Below are 19,989 nucleotides of genomic sequence, written 5' to 3'. Positions count from 1 at the left end.
CAGATAGGGTGGGAGGGAGAGAGAGAGAGAGACAGACAGACAGACAGACAGACACACACACACACACATTGATGTGAAAGAGACACATCGACTGGTTGCCTTCTGCATGACCCTGACCTGGGCTGGGGACTGAACTGCAGCCAAGGTGTGTGCTTTTGAACCCATGGCTCTTTGGTCCACAGGCTGATGCCCCAGCTGCTGAGCCAAACCAGCCAGGGCTCCTTTTTCTTTTTCTATCCTCCCCTGCTTTGAGTGGCAACCAGGAGGTGCCAGCAAACCAGGCAGAGCTAAGGCATTGGAAGGAGATAAAGTGACTACCTGCCCCTCCGACAAGCTACAGGCACCAACCCCAATAAAAATCTGTTTAAACCATCCTGACCGGACCTGATATACCACAGAACCCAGTGTTGTGGGGGAAGGGAAAGCAGCCAAAACAAGTACATTCAAGTGACGAGCCTTGAAGCACGGGACTACCTGGGATCCAGCCCTGCAAGGCTTTAGCCAGGAGACTTAGGGCAAGGCAGGGACAGAGATTCACAGTGGCCTGCACCAAAGATCTGCCCAACAGGACAGAGACCCACACACCAAGAGGCCAGATCCAACATCAGAGCAAAATCCAGTTAGCTCCATAAATACCAGATCCAAGATTTTGTTGTTGTTGTGGCCATTTTTATGTGTATGTGTTTTTCATTTTATTTTTAATTCAATATTTTCTTCTTTTCCATTTCCACTTTTCTATTCTATATTTTATTTTAGTATTATTACTTTCTAAAATTATTATTATTATTTTATTCATTATTTTCTACCTTTTATTTTTTATACTTACCCTGTTTCAGGTCTCTGCCTTCCTCGCTTTCATATTCTTTTTCCATTTCTAATTCTTCTGGTCTTGTGCCTTCTAGTATTCTTCATGTGTGTGTGTTCTGTTTGTTGGTCTTTTAATCTTTTTTGTCGAGTCTGTTATTTTTATCTTTGTTGATGCTGATATTTTTTTCGGGTTCTTTTTGGTTTGGTCTGATTTTGCTTTGTTTTGTTCTATCAGCACCTAGATAACAGTTGGCATGACAGGGCTGGGATTGAGGCTCACAGTCAACAACCCTGAGGGCTGAGCCCACCCACAAATGGACAGCAGCAATCAAGATCCAAATTCAACAGGAGAGCCAACATAACCCACACAAAGGTCATTCCTACAGTACCCAGTTCAGAAGATCAAAGAGACTACTCCATTAGGTTCACAAGAAGGCCACCCCACCAAGACTGGGAAGCATAGCAATCTTATCTGATACACACTGACTTGCCTACGCATCCCAGTATGCCTTACCTGGCCCAGAACTACCATACTTCTAAAATGGTGAGACAAAGAACCCTCAAATTAAAAAAAGAAGGAGCACCGGCTGGTTTGACTCAGCAGTTAGAGCGTCGGCCTGCGGTCCAGAGAGACCCAGGTTCGGTTCCTGCTAGGGGCGCGTACCTCGGTTGCAGTTTGTCCCCGGCCCTGGTTGGGTCGTATGGGTGGCAACCACTGATGTGTCCCTTTCATGTCGATGTTTCTCTCTCTCCCCCTCCCACTCTGTCTGAACAAAATATGAAAAAGTGTCCTTTTGAGTGAGGATAAAAATAAATAAAAAAGGAGGAATCACCAGAAAAGGAACTAAATTAAATGGAGGCAAGCAGCTTGTCAGATAAAGAATTCAAAATAATGGTTTTAAGGGTGGTCAAACAACTTAGTGAGAATTTCAAGCAACTTAATGAGAATTATAAAGAACTCAGTGGAAACTACATACAACAGCATGAAAAAAGAGGTAGAAGCTATGAATAAAAATTAAGTGGAAATGAAGAATGACACATTTGAAATAAAAAATACCCTGGAAGGATTCAATAGTAGATTAGAAGAAGCTGAAGACCAAATCAGTGAGTTAGAAGATAAAGTAGAAATACACACACACACAATTAGAGCAGCAAGTGGAAAACAATCTATTGATTCAATTCATTCCCTATTAAAATACCAATGGCATATTTCACAGAACTTGAAAAATTCTCCAAAAGTTTATATGGAACCGAGAAAAAAAAAAAAGACCCCAAATAGCCACAGCAATCTTGAAAAAGAAGAAAAAAGGTGAAGCGGTCACAGTTCTGGACATCAGATTATACTACAAAGCCACTATAATCACAGCAGTCTGGTACTGGCACAAGAACAGGCATATAGATCAATAGAACAGAACAAAGAGCCCAGAAATTTAACCAAGACAAAGGAGGCAAGAGCATACAGTAGACTAAAGACAGTCACTTCAATAAATAGTGTTGGGAAATTTGGATAGGTACATGCAAAAAAACAAAACAAAACAAACAAAAAAACTAGACCACCAACTTACACCATACACAAGAATAAAATAAAAATGGAGAAAAGACTTAAATGTATGTCTTGAAACCATAAAAATCCTAGAGGAAAATGTAGGCAGCAAAATATCAGATATCACACATAGCAGTATATTCACTGATACATCGCCTAGGGCGATAAACAAAGGAAAACATTAATAAAGGGACTACATCAAACTAAAAAGTTTCTTCATAGCAAAAGAAACCAGCATCAAAATGAAAAGGGAACCCACTATATGGGAGAACATATTTTGATACATCAGATAAGGGGTTAATTTCCAAAATATATAAAGTACTCATACAACTCAACAAAAGAAAAACAATCCAATTAACAAATAGGCAGAGGACCTGAATAGACCCTTCTCCAAAGAGGACAAATGGTCAAGAGACCTATGAAAAAATGCTTATTGTCACTAATTACCAGAGAGATGCAAATTAGAATGATTATGAGGTATCACCTCACACCTGCCAGAATGTCTACCATCAACAAATCATCAAACAAGTGCTGGCAAGAATGTGGAGAAAAGGGAACCCTAGTACACTGCTGGTGGGAATGCAGACTGGTGCAGCCACTATGGAAAACACTATGGTGTTTCCTCAAAAAATTCAAAATGGAGCTATTTGACCCAGTGATCCCACTTCTAGGAATATATTCTAAGAAGCCTAAAACACCAATCAGAAAGAATATATGCACCTGTATGTTCATAGCAGTGCTATTTACAATAGCTAAGATCTGGAAACAGCCCAAGTGCCCATCAGTAGATGAGTGGATAAAAAAGCTGTGGTACATTTACACAATGGAATACTATGCAGCTGTAAGAAAGAAAGATCTCTTACTCTTTGAGAGGACATGGAGGGACCTGGAGAGTATTATGCTATGTGAAATAAGCCAGTCAGAGAAAGACAAATACCACATGATCTCACTTATTTATGGTATATAAATAATGAACAAAATAGATCCAGAGACATGGAAGTAGGGAACAGACTGATAAACCACCAAGGGAAGGGAGTGAGGGGGCAGGAAGAGGTGAACCAAAGAACTTCTATGCATATATTTATAACCAATGGACACAGACAACAGTGTGGTGAAACTGGGTGGGGAGAAATAGGGAGAAGGGTATCAATGGGGGGAAAAAAAGAAGGGACACTTCTAATACTTTCAACAATAGATATTAAAAAAAAAGTAGGAACATGATTTACCAGCCCTGAATAAAAAAGACATATCCTGAGGAGTCACCTCCAGGCCTCCCAAATATTGAACATCCTTCCTCTCAGCCTGGAGTTATTTCCAACTCAGAAGTCTCATAACTTGCTGAATGGCTGATTAATTAGAAGCATGCCAAAGAATGGGGTAGAGAAGAGAGAGGCAGTTCAAAAAAGATCAACAGCTCTTGAAACGAGTCAAGAACTTTTTCTCTTTTTCTTTGGTACGTGCCCCTAGTGGGAACTGAACCCGGGACTCTCTGGTCCGCAGGCTGACGCTCCAACCGCTGAGCCAAACTGGCCAGGGCAAGAACTTTTTCATTCATTCAGTAAATATTTATTGAATGTCTACTGTTATGGGTAAAGTGTGCCCCCTGAAACTCATGTTGAAACTCTAACCTCCAGTACCTCGGAATGTATTTGGATAGGCTCTTTAAAAAGTAATTAAGGTTAGCTCTGGTTGGTTTGGCTCAGCAGTTAGAGCATCGGCCCATGGACCAAAGGGTCTTGGGTTTGATTCCCATTCAAGGGCATGTACCTGGCTGGGTTTCAGGTTCCATCCCTGGCCCCAGCTGGGGTGCATGCAGGAGGCAACCAATCAATGTCTCTCTCTCACATTGATATTTCTCTCTCTCCCTCCTTCTCTACCACTCTATCCAAAATAAAATAAAATAAATAAATAAAGTCAATGGAAAAAATATTCTCAGGTGAGAGAATTAACAGAAAAAAAATTCAAAAAAGTAATTAAGGTTAAAAGATGTCATGAGGGTGGATCCTAATCCAAAGTGACTATGTCTTTATAAAAGATTGAAACACATATGCAAATGCAGAGGAAAGACCTAGTGAGGATTTAGTGAAAATGTGGCTACCTACAGGCCAGAGAGAGGCCTCATAAACCAAACTTGCCAACACCTTGATCTTCGACTTAACCTCCAGAACTGAGAAGTGTCTGCTGTTTAAGCCATCCAGTTTGTGGTATTTCTTTATGGCAGCCCTAGAAAACGAATACATCTCTATAAACCAGGTCTGTATTAGCTGCTGAGAACATATAGGTAAGAATATGCCTCTCAACGAGTTTGTATTCTGCTGAGGAAGATGTACAGGGAAATGATTGTTGAACAGTGAGGGCAAGGAGTGTATTCTATGCTTAGCGGGCAGGCACACCTGTTTGGGGAGGAAAGCAGGGTGTTGGGAGAAGTAGCCTAGAGGTCATTGAATGTGTAGAGACTTTTAGGTAGAAGACAGACAGAAATAACAAAGGCAAAGGGCTAGAGATTAGTGTATAAGGGAAGTCAACAGCCAGTCGTGCTGGAGCATAGAGCATGAAGGGTGAGTGGTGGGAAGAGGGCAGGGCCTTACATGCTATGGTAAGGGACTCAAACTTAATTTTGTAAGGAAGGGGAAGTCATTGGGAGATTTTATGAAGCAGAGTGACTGAGATTTGCATTTAAAATACTTTTCTTTAAAAAGGAAATCAGTTTATACCTTTAGGCAGGAATAGTTGACAGCAAACAGTAAGATTTACACAAGACAGACTCAAGAGTACGAATGGATGGTCAGAGGCCACTAAGAACAAAACTTATCTGCTCAGTTTGGCCTTGTTTGCAGCTCAAATAATTTCCTTTATTAAGCTACAGAACTCCAGCTCTCACAGCTCAAGAAAGCCTCCCCTGAACAGTCTCAAACTTACTGATTTCTCATTCATTCCCTCTAGCATTATCTACTTAATACTTACACCTACTCCACTTGTTCCTTTTCTCTTACACACATTTTCTAAGTATTTCAAGAGCAAGGGTTTGCCTTATACTCATCTATCCCTAGTGGCCAGTAGTGTTTAGTGATGGTTAGAATTCATGTTCTAATTTGAGCCTTTGCAAATAATGGCAGCCCAAAATACTTTGTGGCAGTTACACTATTATTTCTTTTACACTTCCTTAACAGTATCTTGTCTAAACTTGACCACTTTCCTTGAGCTCCTAATCTAAATGACATTAACCATACACATCTATAGTGTAATGGTTCCTTGCATTTTGCTTCTCCTCCTTGAAATTTCTCGAGTTTTCTTCATACATCCAATTCCCAATTTCACTTATTCAACAAATCTTTTATTTGAGCATTTTTCCTTTTCTGCCTTCTTTAGTCAGAATCTTGGCTGTTTACCCTTACTCTTGACAGAATTTTGCTTTACTCCGGAGGACAAATCATTCAAGAATCTAAAATTAAAACAAAAGAACCTCAGGGACAGGCGATACCAAGTTTTAATACATTGTTTTTTGCTTATCATCATGGACTAAGACTTATTAACACTGTAGAAATAAATCCAACCAAAATCTAAAAACTTTCATAGGCCCACTCGGTAAATCTTGGGACTCTTGATTTTTTAAAACTTAAATTCTGGACTGGTGTTCTTACTTAAGGTCATTGCTTATTCTTTGCCCATTTTATTTTACCGTGTTAAGGAAATGGTCAAGCATTTTCTTTGTGCTCATGCCCTTAAATGACATCATTTTGCAAATTCGAATGGAGTTTGAAAAAATTACTAATGCAGTCAGATGTGTGGGTTGTGGAAACTTCCATAAATTATTGAGCAGCTTCCAAAGATGACTTAAGAAAACAGAGCTCTTGAAACAAATTGTTAAATCTGAACACTGACTTTGATACAACAGTGAAGATAAAAAGCAGTGATCTTCAATGCAGTGTCAGATTTTGTATCAAAATGACTATGCAAAATAAGAGGTACACACTACTACTCAATAAAAGTTAGCTAGTTTTAAAGCTTTACTTAATAAGCAGTTAGGAACTGGTGACCCCAGTTCCTGCTGCTTAAGTGTCAAATTCAAAGCAATTATTTTAAAGAATTGCATAAATATTCCAGGAAAAATAAAACCACAATTTTAGAAAAGGATCATAAAACTTTGACCAACATAGAATAAGCTTTATTTCTGAAACTATAATTATTAAACATTGCTCTCATCTCTCTAGTTTCAAAGACTGGCCGAGACGAAAATCAACTTCCGGCTATATGAGAGGACCCACTGGAATTTGAGGTGAAGGTCACACTTTTAGAAATCATTTATCTTGAGACAATTAAATGAATTGCAAACTATTTTGAAATTTTTGGCTATAGCCAAAATGTACTATTTGGACCCTTTTCTAACTTTCAAAACTGAAAACCGTCATCACTCAAAATTGAATATACACAATCTGTTTTGCTTTCTGTTAAAAAGTTGATTCAACTTGTTGGGACTAGTATTTGGGAAAAAACAATAACAAAAACTATTTTCTTTGGTGGCTAATAAATGTATGTGTAATCCCGTAACAAAATACTGGCACACTACTAAAAAACCTGCACTTTCCTGAATTAAAAATTTTTATATGCCTTCATGCTTAAAAAGTCTTAATTGTTGAATCCATCTCAGATCTCTTCTAAACACCCTCTCTAAAAAATTTAATGGCATGGAGTTACAATGATGATAGCTAATTATCAGTGCCAGAAAAGAATTCTCACATATAATATTCATTCATACCGAAAGTGTATGTGGCTAAGACTGAGCAAGCGTGTGATAAGTTTGGCAGTATGTCCTTGTAAAAAGCTTCTAAACCAAGTAATACCTGTGAAATTGGAACACTTACGCAAAAGGCCAGCAACATTCTGACTGTGGCCTCTATTGAGGCAGATCCTACACTGAAGTGATGTATGACTGACTACTAAACCCACAATGTCAAGACTTTCCTACACCAGTTTTATTTAAAACACAAATAAGTATTTCTCTTTGTGTAACAAATGGCAAATGGTTCAAACAATGCTGAACATGAATCACTGACTAATACAAGGGCTTTAAATATGAAACAAAATTATTTTTTAAAAAGCAAAAGAATAAAGGTTATATACAAAACGGACCTGGAATCTATAAGCTGATTCCAGAAATGAAATGAGTAGAAAATCTGTGGTGAAACCCAACATTCCACCCTTGCTTTGGAGAAGGGCTATGATACGACATTCAGTCAGCTGAAGATGGATTGATAGAAGAGTGTCTATACATAAACTTCAAGTCATTTTTGCTTGTGCAGAATCATCCAGATCTTCCCAAGACTGAATGGGCAGTCCTGTGGCTTTCTTCCTTTTCCATATTCCCAACAAGGCTACATGAAGTTCAACTCTTGATGAGCCGCTTACAATAGCAGTTCCTTAGGAGCCAACATGACAGGTGAGTCAGATTCCCCTATGAGAAACAAAACTGGCCACCTACAGCAAAGTATCAAAATGAACAAGTCCTTTTCTCTTCCTTCCGATTATGCATGATGCCTCCTTTTAAGACTATTACCCCACATACTTGTTCCTTCAGTCTAAACCTTGAGGTGATATGAAGGAGACCAACATCAAAGAAAGAAAATTCAGTTCAGAAATGAAGAAAACTGGATGGTATACAATACACCTCCAGAACATCTTAAATAATCCCTTCTATAGTACAATACATTGTACTGCTACAGTCCATACATAAATATTGGCAGCTTGAGTAAGTTCATTTTATTTCCCTCAGATGGTTAAAGGACACCAGATATATACTGGGCAAAAGGAGTTTGCTGGGAGTTAGAAATACAAAATTAACCAATTTTTATTCCTGTGATAATTCAATGCTAGTAGGAGGCAAGTACTAAAGAAGAGAAGGGACAACTAACTTTCACACTAAGAAAAGAATTCCTCTAGTCATTATGTCACCATCTCTTATTAAGAATCCAGGGAGTCCCAAAAATAGAAAATTAATTTCAGAGAACCCCTGAGGCACTTTAAAGCCTTAAAAAATTACAGTAATAATAAATTAGCTATTGATCTTCAGAGGCTTACACAGCAGTAGAAACATGAAAATCGGGTCCAAAAAGTCATGTCCAGATTACAGGCTTCCTGAGCTGCTCAGCTCTAAAGCTTAGACGAATCTCCAAATACTTTAAAAAAGACATACAATTTAACACAGACTGAGTGAATTTTGTTGTTGTTTAGTGGTAGCATGAAATTTGGTCCTTAGGGTAGCAGCTGTCTTCATCTTTCCAAACTCAGGTAACATTAAGTACATTAAGACAATACATAAAAGAAATAATACAACAAAGGGGAAAAAAGCCAAAACTGACAAACACCTCAAGGAGTCACGAAGTTCTCTTGCACCCTTTTTCACTTGGCTCTCCCTCTCTGTCCTTTTGTGTAGAGAGGGGTGAGACAGAACTTTTTCTTGAAGATGCTAAACAATGTCATCAAATGGACAAAATGGTTGTTATCAAGAGACTTTAAAAATCTGACCCCAAAGAATCTAGGACACATACAGATAATTCAGAGGTATACTTCTGATTTGGGGCAAATTCTAGACTAAAGAAATGGTCATCTTGGGTAAATGTTATAATAGATGAAACTAAGTCCAGTTTTTTGGTGAGTTTTTTTTGTTTTTGTTTGTTTTAAATGTCCTACTACCACCTTCAGCTATCAATCATTTCTGACAGCTCAAGCAGAAGGTCATCTTCATCCTTTCCAGGATCCAGGTCGATCTCAGCTTCTAGTTTGCCTCCTGAAATCTCCCATATTAGTTTCTCAAAATCATCCTCCACAGAGAGCGGGGGCTTTCCTGTTGAGGCAGAGCTGAGTCGGCGAGTTTTCGTGGCCATTTGGGATGAGGAAGGGCCAGACAGTTCTGGTGGAGAGGGATCTGAAGAGGACTGGGCTGGAGGCAGCACAAAACTATAAGGAAGAAAAAACCCAAAAGATTATTAAAAACTGCCGTTTGTCAATGGCTCTCAAAAGAGTTGAGATGCAAAGAGTTGTTTCTGTGAGGACATACAAAAGGAATTGTTTTCTAATTGGGACAAAGCATTTTCCTCCTTTTAAAGCAAAGTTCAGGCAAGTATTCAACACATATTTGAAATAATACAGGCAAAATATAAACAGTGGCACCTAAAAAGAACAGCAACCCTGAGCTTTGTTTTCTTGCAATTAATTTGAAGTGCAGCAGACTTATTTAGATGTGACTAAATTGCAAATGCTCAGAATTATTTAGCAATGTTATTCTCTAGAGAACATAAATAATAATAGTGGCCTACGTTTGACTTAAAAGAACTGCAAGGTATTACCTGTCTCTGGGTCTGTCTGTCTCAGGCACAGTGACTGACCTGTCCTCAGAGAGGAGTGGGACAACAGCCTACAAAAGTAAGAGGAAGGTATTCAGTGGGAGAGCCAGGCTTTTTAATTTGAGCATATTCATTTTCTTTTGTTGCCCTCTTAGAATCATGGCTATCATTCTTTAGCCTGGGAATCTATGAACAAATAATCCAAAAGTTGAATGTACACATAAGCAAAATACTTTAAGTACTCAAAAATTCGCTTTCAAAAATCCTATCCTGCCACTTCACAAGTCTAACTGTAAACATAAAATACAGCAACAACGTAACAACTAAAATGCTTAGAAAATGGCAAGAAGCAGCACACACTGATACAGACGGAGTCTATCTTCTCCGCTTCCCTGGCCGAGTTAGTCTACGTCTTACCGCCGCGGCTCTCTTGGCTGGGCTTTCCTGCAGGACACTGGAGCTGAGCGGCTTCACCGCTGCAATGACGGCGGGGTGCATCTCCACTGCCTTGCGTTTGGGGGCCACTTTGGGGGAAGAGACCACTTTAACCACAGATGGCTTCACATTCACTTTGGGTTTAGCTGTAAGGAACAGAAAATATTGGATTAATAGCTAAAAAGGGAAAAAAAATCCCTATTTTACACAGAGAATAATTTAGAATATCAAAATTCCTTCACAGTACTAGATATACCACAAATAATTAAAAAAATAAAATCAAAAAAATCCTAGACTGAAAATGATCCACAAGCCATCTGCACTACACATGGCCACAACGTATACAATACTCAAATGATTCCTTTCAGTGGCTTTTGAATTCGCCACTGCTCTTCTTCAAAACCTTAGGAAAGGTTTATCATGGAAACTTTTAAACAAAGATTTCTAAATAGCAATTTTAAATGCTGAGAAAGAAACTCATCTAGTTTTGTCTTTTTAAACAGAATTATAAGAACTATTACTTACTATCCACTGTTACTTATTTATATCTTGATCAGGATACAAGACAAATGAAATTCAACTCAATTGCTGCCAGGGAATTATGGAAATTTGATAATTTTAAGATCCTAAAGCAAGACATAGTACAAAAAACACTCACCTTTACCCCTTTTTTCCAAGGTCTGTGCTGCACATTTCACATTTAATATTGAGTCGCCAATCCCAGAGGTTTCTACCTCTGCCTTCTGGGATGACTTTGTGGGAAGCCGCTTTGTTAGATTCCGTGTGATGCCTGGCACAGTAGTGAGCACTGGCTTCTCTGCTATTTGGGTATTATAAGAGTCTACATCTCCCCAAAGGGATGTCAAAATCGATTTTTCCTTCTGTGAGGTTCCCCTCTCTGGCTGTTTCTGAATGTACTTTTCTCTCATGGTCTCACACCTCTTGACTTGAAGTTTAGTGGTGCCAACTCCTGTTGTCTCATTTGAAGTCTATGGATAGATTTAAATGACAGAATTAAAATCCAGTACCCCTAGCCATGGCTGGTGTGGCTCAGTTGGTTGGGTGTCGTCCTGGGCACCAAAAGGTTGCAGGCTTGGTCCCTGGTCAGGACACATGCCTGGGTTGTGGGCTTGACCCTCAATAGGGGGCGAGGCAGCTGATCAATGTTTTCCTCACATTGATGTTTCTCTCTCCCCATTCCTCTCTTTAAAATCAATTTCAAAATCTAGAACCTCTAACAACCTATATGACAATTACTGTTTATAAGTTACAAGTCAAGCAGTGTCTCACATGATCCAAAACACAAGAGCTTTTGCTCTTTGATATTAAATAAAAACCACCAACCTACCAAGATAAAGATGAAAGATTAAAAATGTGTGCAACAATAAAAACCCAGATTCTTTAGGATAGACAATCATGACCCTAAGTCTAGTAAACATGATTAAAATTAATTTTTTTTTTCTGTATTGATTTTAGAGTGAGGAAGGGTGAGGGAGAGAGAGAAACATCAATGAGAGAGAACACTGATTGGTCCACAACCTGGGCATGTGCCCTGACTGGGAATCGAACCAGCGACATCTTGATGTATGGGTTGATGCTCAACCACTGAGCCACACCAGCCAAGCAAATAATAAAAATGATTTTAAATAATCAGACACTTGCACTCATGTAAAAAAATGTTATCTTAAAAGGTAAAACAAAATCTAAAAGTACAGAAACAGAATACATTTGTGTAATAGAGTATTATGTGACCAGTAAAGACAAACATCTTGAAGCCTTATTAATGTGGTAAAGTTAAAGCAGGCTACAAAATAATGCACTGTAAAGTTTTAAATCACACTCTAAGCAACAAAGATTAAGCAAGTTCACATACATGTGTATATAAACAAAAGGCTTGAAGAAAATCCATGAAAAAAACTAACAGTGGTTACATGTAGTCTGGAATTACAGGACTTCTCATTCTTTTAAAAATAAAAAATCCCAAGTTTCATACAATAAATTGGTATTACTCTCAAAGGCAGGAAAAAAGTTTAGTTTAAAAAATACTGATGGCCAATTAGAACAATTTTAAAAAGGCAGAGGACACTGATGATATACATAGAAGTACAGAAAACTCCCATTAGGGAAAAAAGTTTTCCCCATAGAAAGTTATAAACATAGTGAGACTGTTTATGTAATGTATCAGTGAAATGTTAAATAGAAATTTATTATAAGCTAAAACTAAAAAGCACACTTTACCATTCATTTAGCCTTCACTTGCCATGTACAAAACTGTAAAATGCTTTAAATAAACTCACCTCCTTAGCCTCTGTTCTGGTAACACTGCTATGAAATGCAACTTCACTTTCTCCTTGAAGTTTCTTCTCTTCTTTTGTACCTACATTCACATTAAACAGATCATTAGTTATTTCATTTAGGCTACAACTTCATGACAGATGAAGTTAAATAAAACTTTTCCTAATGAAAATAATGCTAAGATAGGACAAATAAAATTGTAGATAAAGCTCATTAGTCCTCATAAAGTTTCAACATGTACATTAAGATATCAAAGGTCTATATAGTGCTGCTATACAAAACAGCTTAACTTCATTTAATCCAGTGGCTTTCAAAGGTTATCTGAGTAAAAAAAGAGAAAACTTCTTACAGAACTCCTAAGAATATCCTATGAAACACTGCCCTTGAAAATATTATTTGGGGAAGTGGTACTACAGAGCAAGCTCCTTCTCGATACCTGATTTTTTGGTGATCCGGAAAGGCCGCCTCGCCCCCAGGGTGGCCTCGGGCGGAGGCTGGGAGCTGGTGCTGCTCTCGGAGCTCTGCTGCACCCTCAGTGCCTTCTCCAGTTTAATTTCTTCCAGAGTCTTGATATGCACCTCCTGCATAGACTTTGTTCTACCTGCAGGCTCCTCTGATTGTCCTTTGTTGGCAACTACTGGTGGCAAAACTGATGTTTTTTTAATTTCATTATCAGTCTTTAACTTGATGCAAGTTACATCCTTTTTGCTTTTTTGTCTCTCTGCTTCCTGCTGACGATGTTTCTTTTCAGCCAGGACCTCAGAGAAAGTTTTGATTCGGACTGTGGAAGAGCTTCTTGCTCCTGAAGTAGAATCGTCGACTTTTGAAGGTCCTTCTGTCTTGAGTTTAGTTTGCAATTCTCCACGTTTTTGACTGGCTCTTTCAAGAAGAATTTCTTCTAACGTCTTCACGTGGATCTCACCAACTTTAGTAACTCTCTCTGTTTTCAAGGGAGAAAAACAAGTCACTGTACTTGGAGTTCATCTCTTAATGACTTATGATCTCTCTATTATGGTCTCTCTATTCTTGGATCAGGTTAGAGTCCAACAGAGCGGTGTCATTTAGGTAGGCATTTAAAATGATCAAAAGTACATTAGTTTCCATTTCAAATTTAGAATGCTGCTTGTCTCAGGTATCGCCCTCAAGGAAAACTCTGAGGAAAAATTACCGATTTGGATTTCTATTCAGAAGTCTATTCTTGAGAAACCTGAAAGCCATTCACTACTTGCAGAAACCTGTTATTATAGTGTTACCAATAAAAACAGTAACAAATTAATTCTTCCATTCACTCATAGATATAAACATGTGCTGGATGGACACTGTGCTAAAAATATAATGGTAAGCAAAATACAATCTCTGCCCACATGTAGTTTACAGTTTAACAGATCAATGATTAAGCAACAACAAAGTATGGTAATGATGATAGCTTTGATAAAGAAAATACGCTATATAGGAACATACAGCACGAATATCAACCTCTCCCTAGGAACTGGTTAAGGGAAACTTTTCAGAGGAAGTGATATTTAAGTGATATTTATTTATTTATTTGTCCTCACCAGAGGATATTCTTTGCATTCGTCTTCAGACAGAGCGGGAGAAAGAGAGAGAGAGAAACATCGACGTGAGACAGACACATCAAGTGGTTGCCACCCACACGAGCCCAACCAGGGCCGGGGACAAACTGTAACCGAGGCATGTGCCCTTAGCAGGAACCAAACCCAGGTCTCTCTGGACCGCAGGTCGATGCTTTAACCGCTGAGCCAAACTGGCCAGGGCTTAAGTGATATATAAGTAAAACAGGTGACAAGGCAGAAGAAAAAAGGGAAAGGCTCAGAGACTGACATGCCAATGAACAGCTATTTTTAAGTGATACACATTAATCATTCTTTATCTGTTTAAACTGAAGAGCAAATTTCACACTTGACAGATATGAATGTTCTCCTTACTAAAGGGCTAAAGAAATTGTGAAGTGATGTAGAAAAAAATCAAGAATAATCTGGATATTATAAACACATATACTTAATCATGGAATACAGCTTTTGACAAAAGATCAAAACCAAAAATTATCCTTTTACAACCTTAAACACACTTTGTTCTGAATCTTTGAATATGCTGTTGCTTCTACACGAAATAGTCCCTACTGGCCTCATTCTCTTGCTTCCCAGTTAGTTTTAACTGAGTTCACCTTAGAACAGACAACCCCCAAATCTAGTTTGCTACACTGATCACAAAGTACCAAAACTGAGTGTATTTCCAACCACACCAGATACTTCATTAGGACAGTGACTATATTTACTTATCTGAAATATTTCAGTACAGTACCTGCTAGAGAGAAAGCACTCTAAAAAGTTTTCCATTTCAAAATAGTAAACTGACCTCAAAATAACAACTGCAGAAAAGCACAATGTGATTGGTGACATGGCAACCGTTTCCCTACCCTACCAAAATTTCATCAAAACAACAGAGAAGACATTAAAAGTAGAATAAATCCACAATAGAAATGGAAACCAAAGACGCCACTGGCAGAGCCTAAATCTTGAGCAGATGTCAGAATTTACAGAAAAACAAAAAAAGAACAAACTGTAGGAGTGAGAGATGTTCCTCCCAGCAGAGCCAAACTGCCTAAGCAGTATGAAAAGCAACAGTGGGTAAAAATTTAAGGATGGCCTATAGACCAGTTGGGTAAGTCATGACCTTTTCCTGAGAACTGCTCCCTAAGAAGAAGAGAATCTGCCGGGGAAAGGAACATATTATAAGGATGCTAGGGCCGGAGAGAAGCAGAGCATGAAAAATTTCAGGCTTTCACAAATGCCAAACAGAAAAGGAAGGAGGTGGGAGGTAAGAAAACTAAAAAGCAAAGCTAGAAAAGGAAAGAAATTAGTTGCATGCTGAAAGTAAGTCTCTCTTACTGTGGTAATCATATGGGCCTCCAGCCTTTCAGCCTGCAACCCACACAGACTGCCTCTAGTGTACACTCTCCCATTAGGCAGACATTTTAAGTCAGAATAGAGGACTACGTGGAAAAAAAGACCTTTAGAATCATAGAGGAAATCTAGGCCAGATACTTATAATAATTATGGGGGAAAGAAAACCACATTAAAAACAAACCAAAAATAGAAGTGATGAAGATGACAAAATAAACACATTTTTTTAAATCATTTTTTTAAATCCTCACCTGAGGACATTTTTCCATGTTTTGTTCAGATAGAGTGGGAGAGGGAGAGAGAGGAAGAGAGAGAGAAACATCGATGTAATACACATATTTAAAAAAAAAAAGATTTTAATATTTATTAAAATGTTTTTATTGACTTTTATACATAGAGAAAGGGAGAGTGAGAGAAAATTGATGAGAACCATTGATTGGCTGCCTCTTGCAAGCCCTCCACTGGGGATTGAGCTCACAAACCAGGCATGTGCCCTGACAGGGAATCAAACCAGTGACCTTAGTGCACGGGACAATGTTCAATCCACTGAGACACACTGGCTGGGCTAAAAAAAGATTTAAATTAGACACCCAGAGCAGCCTAAAATCAGGCTATGAAAAAGAAAAATCAGAAAAAAATATATGTCCTTGGAAAATAAAAACACGGTGCCAACAGAAATCCAACTGAAGACCTAAATAAAAAAAATAAAGAGACAAGGCTAGTCAAAAAATCAGCCATCCAGAAAAGGTTTGGCAAACTACATAATCCATGGGTCAAATCTGTCCATGGTCTAAATTTTATAAATGAAGCTTTATTGGACACAGCCACAGTCATTCATTTATATATTGATATGGCTGCTTTCACACTATAATGGCAGAGTTGAGCAGTTGTGACCAAGACTGTGGACGGCAAAGCCTAAAATATTAACTATCTGACTCTATACGGAAAAAGTTTGTCAATTCCTAATCTAAAAATTAAGCCAAGCAAAGATCATAAAAAGTGAAACAAAAAACCCAGAGAAAGAAAATGAAGGCAAGGTTAAAAAAACAGGTGATGGAGCCTATGTTCTAAAGCTCCAACATCTGTCTGGTAAGAAATGCAGGACACAGGAACAATGGTGCCAGTTGGACAAGCATGGGGAAAACATGGCCCTCGCCCAAAAGCCACACAACTCAGTCTCTCCTTGTATGACTCCAATTCCCTCTGAGCTACAGTCCCTCCACCAGAGCCCAGGAGCGGCTGTGAACATTTCCTGAGATAATATACATGAAGCTGCCTGACATCCAGAGGAATTTTGGTCTTGTTCCAAATCACAATGTAAGCAGCTTGAGGCTTGCTTCCCTGGAGAAGAGAGATGTCCACACCTGCTATGGTGCACAACTCAAGGGGGTCAATTCACATTCTACGGCAGTCTATGCCGAACAGCAGGGTACAATGTGAATGGTCCTTTCTGGATCTGTATAACACTGGAATATTGGGAAATTTGCTGCTGTTCTCACTGGTACTATATGACTGATTGTGAGAGGGTGCAAAATAGGGAAGAATCATGTTACACTTTGTTCTTCATTTTAGGCAAGACCAGAAACCTAAGTTTTGAGGTCCTTAAAGATTACAAGGTAATTGCCCTGGCCGGTTTGGCTCAGTGGTTAGAGCGTTGTTGGCCTGCGGTCCAGAGAGACCTGGGTTCGGTTCCTGCTAAGGGCATGTACCTCGGCTGCAGTTTGTCCCTGGCCCTGGTTGGGTCATGCGGGTGGCAGCCACTCGATGTGTCCCTTTCACGTCGATTTTTCTCTCTCTCTCTCTCTCCCTCCAGCTCTGTCTGAATAAAAAATGGAAAAATGTCCTCGGGTGAGGATGAAAAAAAAAGATTACAAGGTAATTATCAAAGAATTAAAAGAATTATCAGTGCTCTAAATAAATGTCGACATTATTTTCAGAACAGATATTGGTATTATAATACACTGACATTAATACTAACCAAGAATTTCTGAACAAATTTTATTTTTCTCAATAAAAAAAAAAACACATAAAGAGAAAACAAAAAGTTTGTTTACAAAAAAAAAAAAAAAAAAAAAGAATGGCCCCAGCTGGTGTGGCTCAGTTGGTAAGAGTATTGTCCTGTACACTGAAAGGTAGTGGGTTCAGTTCCCAGTCAGGAAACATGTCCAGTTGGGCCAGGTTCGGAAGCGGGAGGCAACTAATTGATATTTCTCTCTCACCTGGATGTCTCTCTCTCTCTCTCTGAAAATCAATGAAAATGTTCTCAGGTGAGAATTAAGGGAAAAAACAAATAAGAATGTTTCATATCAGATTCCCTTTTTATGATTCTGGCAAAAATCCTTTTTATTTATTTTTATCCTCAACTGAGGATATTGCCCCCCAACTGCTCATTGATTTCCAGATAGAGTGGGAGGGGGAGGGGAAAGGAGGAGAGGAAGAGAGGGAAACATTGATGTGACAGGGCTGGGGATTAAACTACAATTGACGAGGTATGTGTCCTTGACTGGAATCAAACTCGGGACTCTTTGATCTGCAGGCTGATGCTCTAACCGCTGAGCAATACTGGCCAGGGTGATTCTGGCAAAAATCTTAATATCCAAATAAGACAAAGATAAAATAAAAAAGGAAAAACACGGGCTAATACCATTCATAAATATAGATATAAAAATTAAAAAGCATCAAACTGAATCCAACAATGTGTAAGAAAGCTAAATGGTTGAGTATCTGAATGTTCATTTTATTATTTGTTGAACTGTATACATATATACACTTATGTGGTTATATCTCGCAATTTAAAAACTTTGTAACAATTGCCAGCTGGTGTGGACTCACTGGTTGAGCACTGACCCATGCACCAAGAAGTCACAGGTCTGATTCCTGGTCAGGGCACATGCCCAGGTTATGGGCCAAATCCCCAGTAGGGGGCATGCAGGAGGCAGACAATCAATGTTTCTATCTCTCCCTTCCTCTCTCTAAAATAAAAAAACAAAAAACTTTAACAATTAAAGTACAGGAAGACCATGAAGAAGAAAATTAAAATGACTAAATACCCAATACCCAGATAAAACCAATGTTAATATTTTGGTGTATTTTTTTGCAGTGATTTTTCTAGGCATGTTTTTCATGGTTATAAAATTGGAATTATGCATACAAACTTCTTCCTGAGAATACGTTTCTATTATGAAAAACTTAAAAAAAAAAAAGATTCTTATTTTACCCTAATGCAAAAGTTCAAAAGTGGTGTGTTCTTGCCCTGGCTCGTTTGGCTCAGTGGTTAAAACGTCAGCCCACAGACCAGAAAGATCAGGGTTCGGTTCCCGCTAAGGGCACATACTTCGGTTGCAGTTTGTCCCCGGCCCCGGTTGGGGTCGTGTGTGTGGCAGCCAGTTGGTGTCTCTCTTTCATATCGATGTTTCTCCCTCTCTCTTCTTCCCTTTCTCCCTCCCGTTCTATCTATAGACAAATGCAAAAATGTCCTCGGGTGAGAATAAAAAAAAAGAGCTGTGTTCCTTTGTAACCTTTCTTCATTTAATACGAGAGTAGTTTTCTCCACCACTGTTGTTCAAAACATGACTTTTCATGACAGCAATTATTTTAGTACATAACTACCGTAATTCAATCTAATTCCCTTCTGTTGGATACTTAGGTTGTTTCTAATTTCCTATTATCAATTCGATGATGAAAAATCATATGCCATTTTTTAAGTACAAAAATAGAATTCAAAACAGTGAGTAATCAATTTACTTAAAGAAAACCACACACATACACACAAAACATAAACCCTCACCTAACTCAACAAGTAAACAGGAGAAAAAGTAAAGATTTTACGGCAAGAAAAAAAAAGCATCAGAAGCTCCTCTTAGTGTTTACCTACCTGCTGCCTCCTCACTGTTTAGACCAGCTGACACACCTAATCGTTCCTTTAGAGACTTGGAAACTTGAACTATAAAAAAACAAAAAACAAAAGTTGAACAGAGACTTTTTAGAGGTCAAATATCTTTTTCAAAGGTCACAAATTACGTTTAATTCCCTAGAGTACTCTGGAGAGCTTTAAAATTTTTTCTTTAGATTTCAAAAACAGATACTATTAAATTTAGTAAAATAATTTTGTTACCATACAACCTTCTAAAATCTTATTGGCATCACAAGGTTTTTTCTCTTAAATCTATTTTAAATATGTTCTTTACTTATGAGAGTGTTCAATATAATCGACTGTCAAAGAGGAAAGGAATCTGGCTGCAAACTTTATGCTTCCATAACATGTATACTTTCCCTCTCACAGAATTTATCACAATACATACAAATATTTCTATTTGCCATTGTACTAGAAGCTCTTGAGGATTGTGATGGTGTTTATTTTATCCAATGGTGTTCTACCTAGAAGCTAGTAAGAGTAAGCACTCAAATGTTTGTTGAATGAATAAAATGTATACCAGAAGATAATCTATTTTACCTGAACAAAAAGAGCAATAAACTATACTTATTAACATTACAGAAGACAGTTATCAGGATTACACATACACAAAGTATATCAAAACAAAGGTACCTTTCTTTGGTGTTTTGTCAGTTTCTGAAGCGTCAACTTTCTTCCCTAGCCTTTGTGCAAGGCTACGCTTTAATGGAGGATCACCGTCACCACCTACAA

The 19,989-nt window shown here is 38.3% G+C and overlaps 1 protein-coding gene across 8 annotated transcripts in view; it reads right to left on the bottom strand.

The window, feature by feature from the left end:
• Window positions 1-7,305: 7,305 nt before the first annotated feature.
• ZC3H11A (zinc finger CCCH-type containing 11A) overlaps window positions 7,306-19,989 on the bottom strand; it is a 40,902-nt gene continuing 28,218 nt past the window's right edge. For all 8 annotated transcript variants that reach the window (XM_036273244.1, XM_036273249.1, XM_036273250.1 and 5 more), the window contains 8 exons: window positions 19,891-19,983; window positions 19,219-19,287; window positions 12,857-13,360; window positions 12,423-12,502; window positions 10,784-11,114; window positions 10,108-10,271; window positions 9,694-9,761; window positions 7,306-9,304 (listed from right to left, as the gene is read on the bottom strand). In XM_036273244.1, the coding sequence (XP_036129137.1) occupies window positions 9,046-9,304; window positions 9,694-9,761; window positions 10,108-10,271; window positions 10,784-11,114; window positions 12,423-12,502; window positions 12,857-13,360; window positions 19,219-19,287; window positions 19,891-19,983 (1,568 nt within the window). In that variant the 3' untranslated portion in view covers window positions 7,306-9,045. The remainder of the gene's footprint in view (window positions 9,305-9,693; window positions 9,762-10,107; window positions 10,272-10,783; window positions 11,115-12,422; window positions 12,503-12,856; window positions 13,361-19,218; window positions 19,288-19,890; window positions 19,984-19,989) is intronic.

The sequence above is a fragment of the Molossus molossus genome, unplaced genomic scaffold (genome assembly GCF_014108415.1).
Source record: "Molossus molossus isolate mMolMol1 unplaced genomic scaffold, mMolMol1.p scaffold_m16_p_20, whole genome shotgun sequence".
Lineage (NCBI taxonomy): Eukaryota > Metazoa > Chordata > Mammalia > Chiroptera > Molossidae > Molossus > Molossus molossus.
Note: the sequence above shows the minus strand (reverse complement) of the source record. Positions and strands in the feature narration are given on the sequence as shown.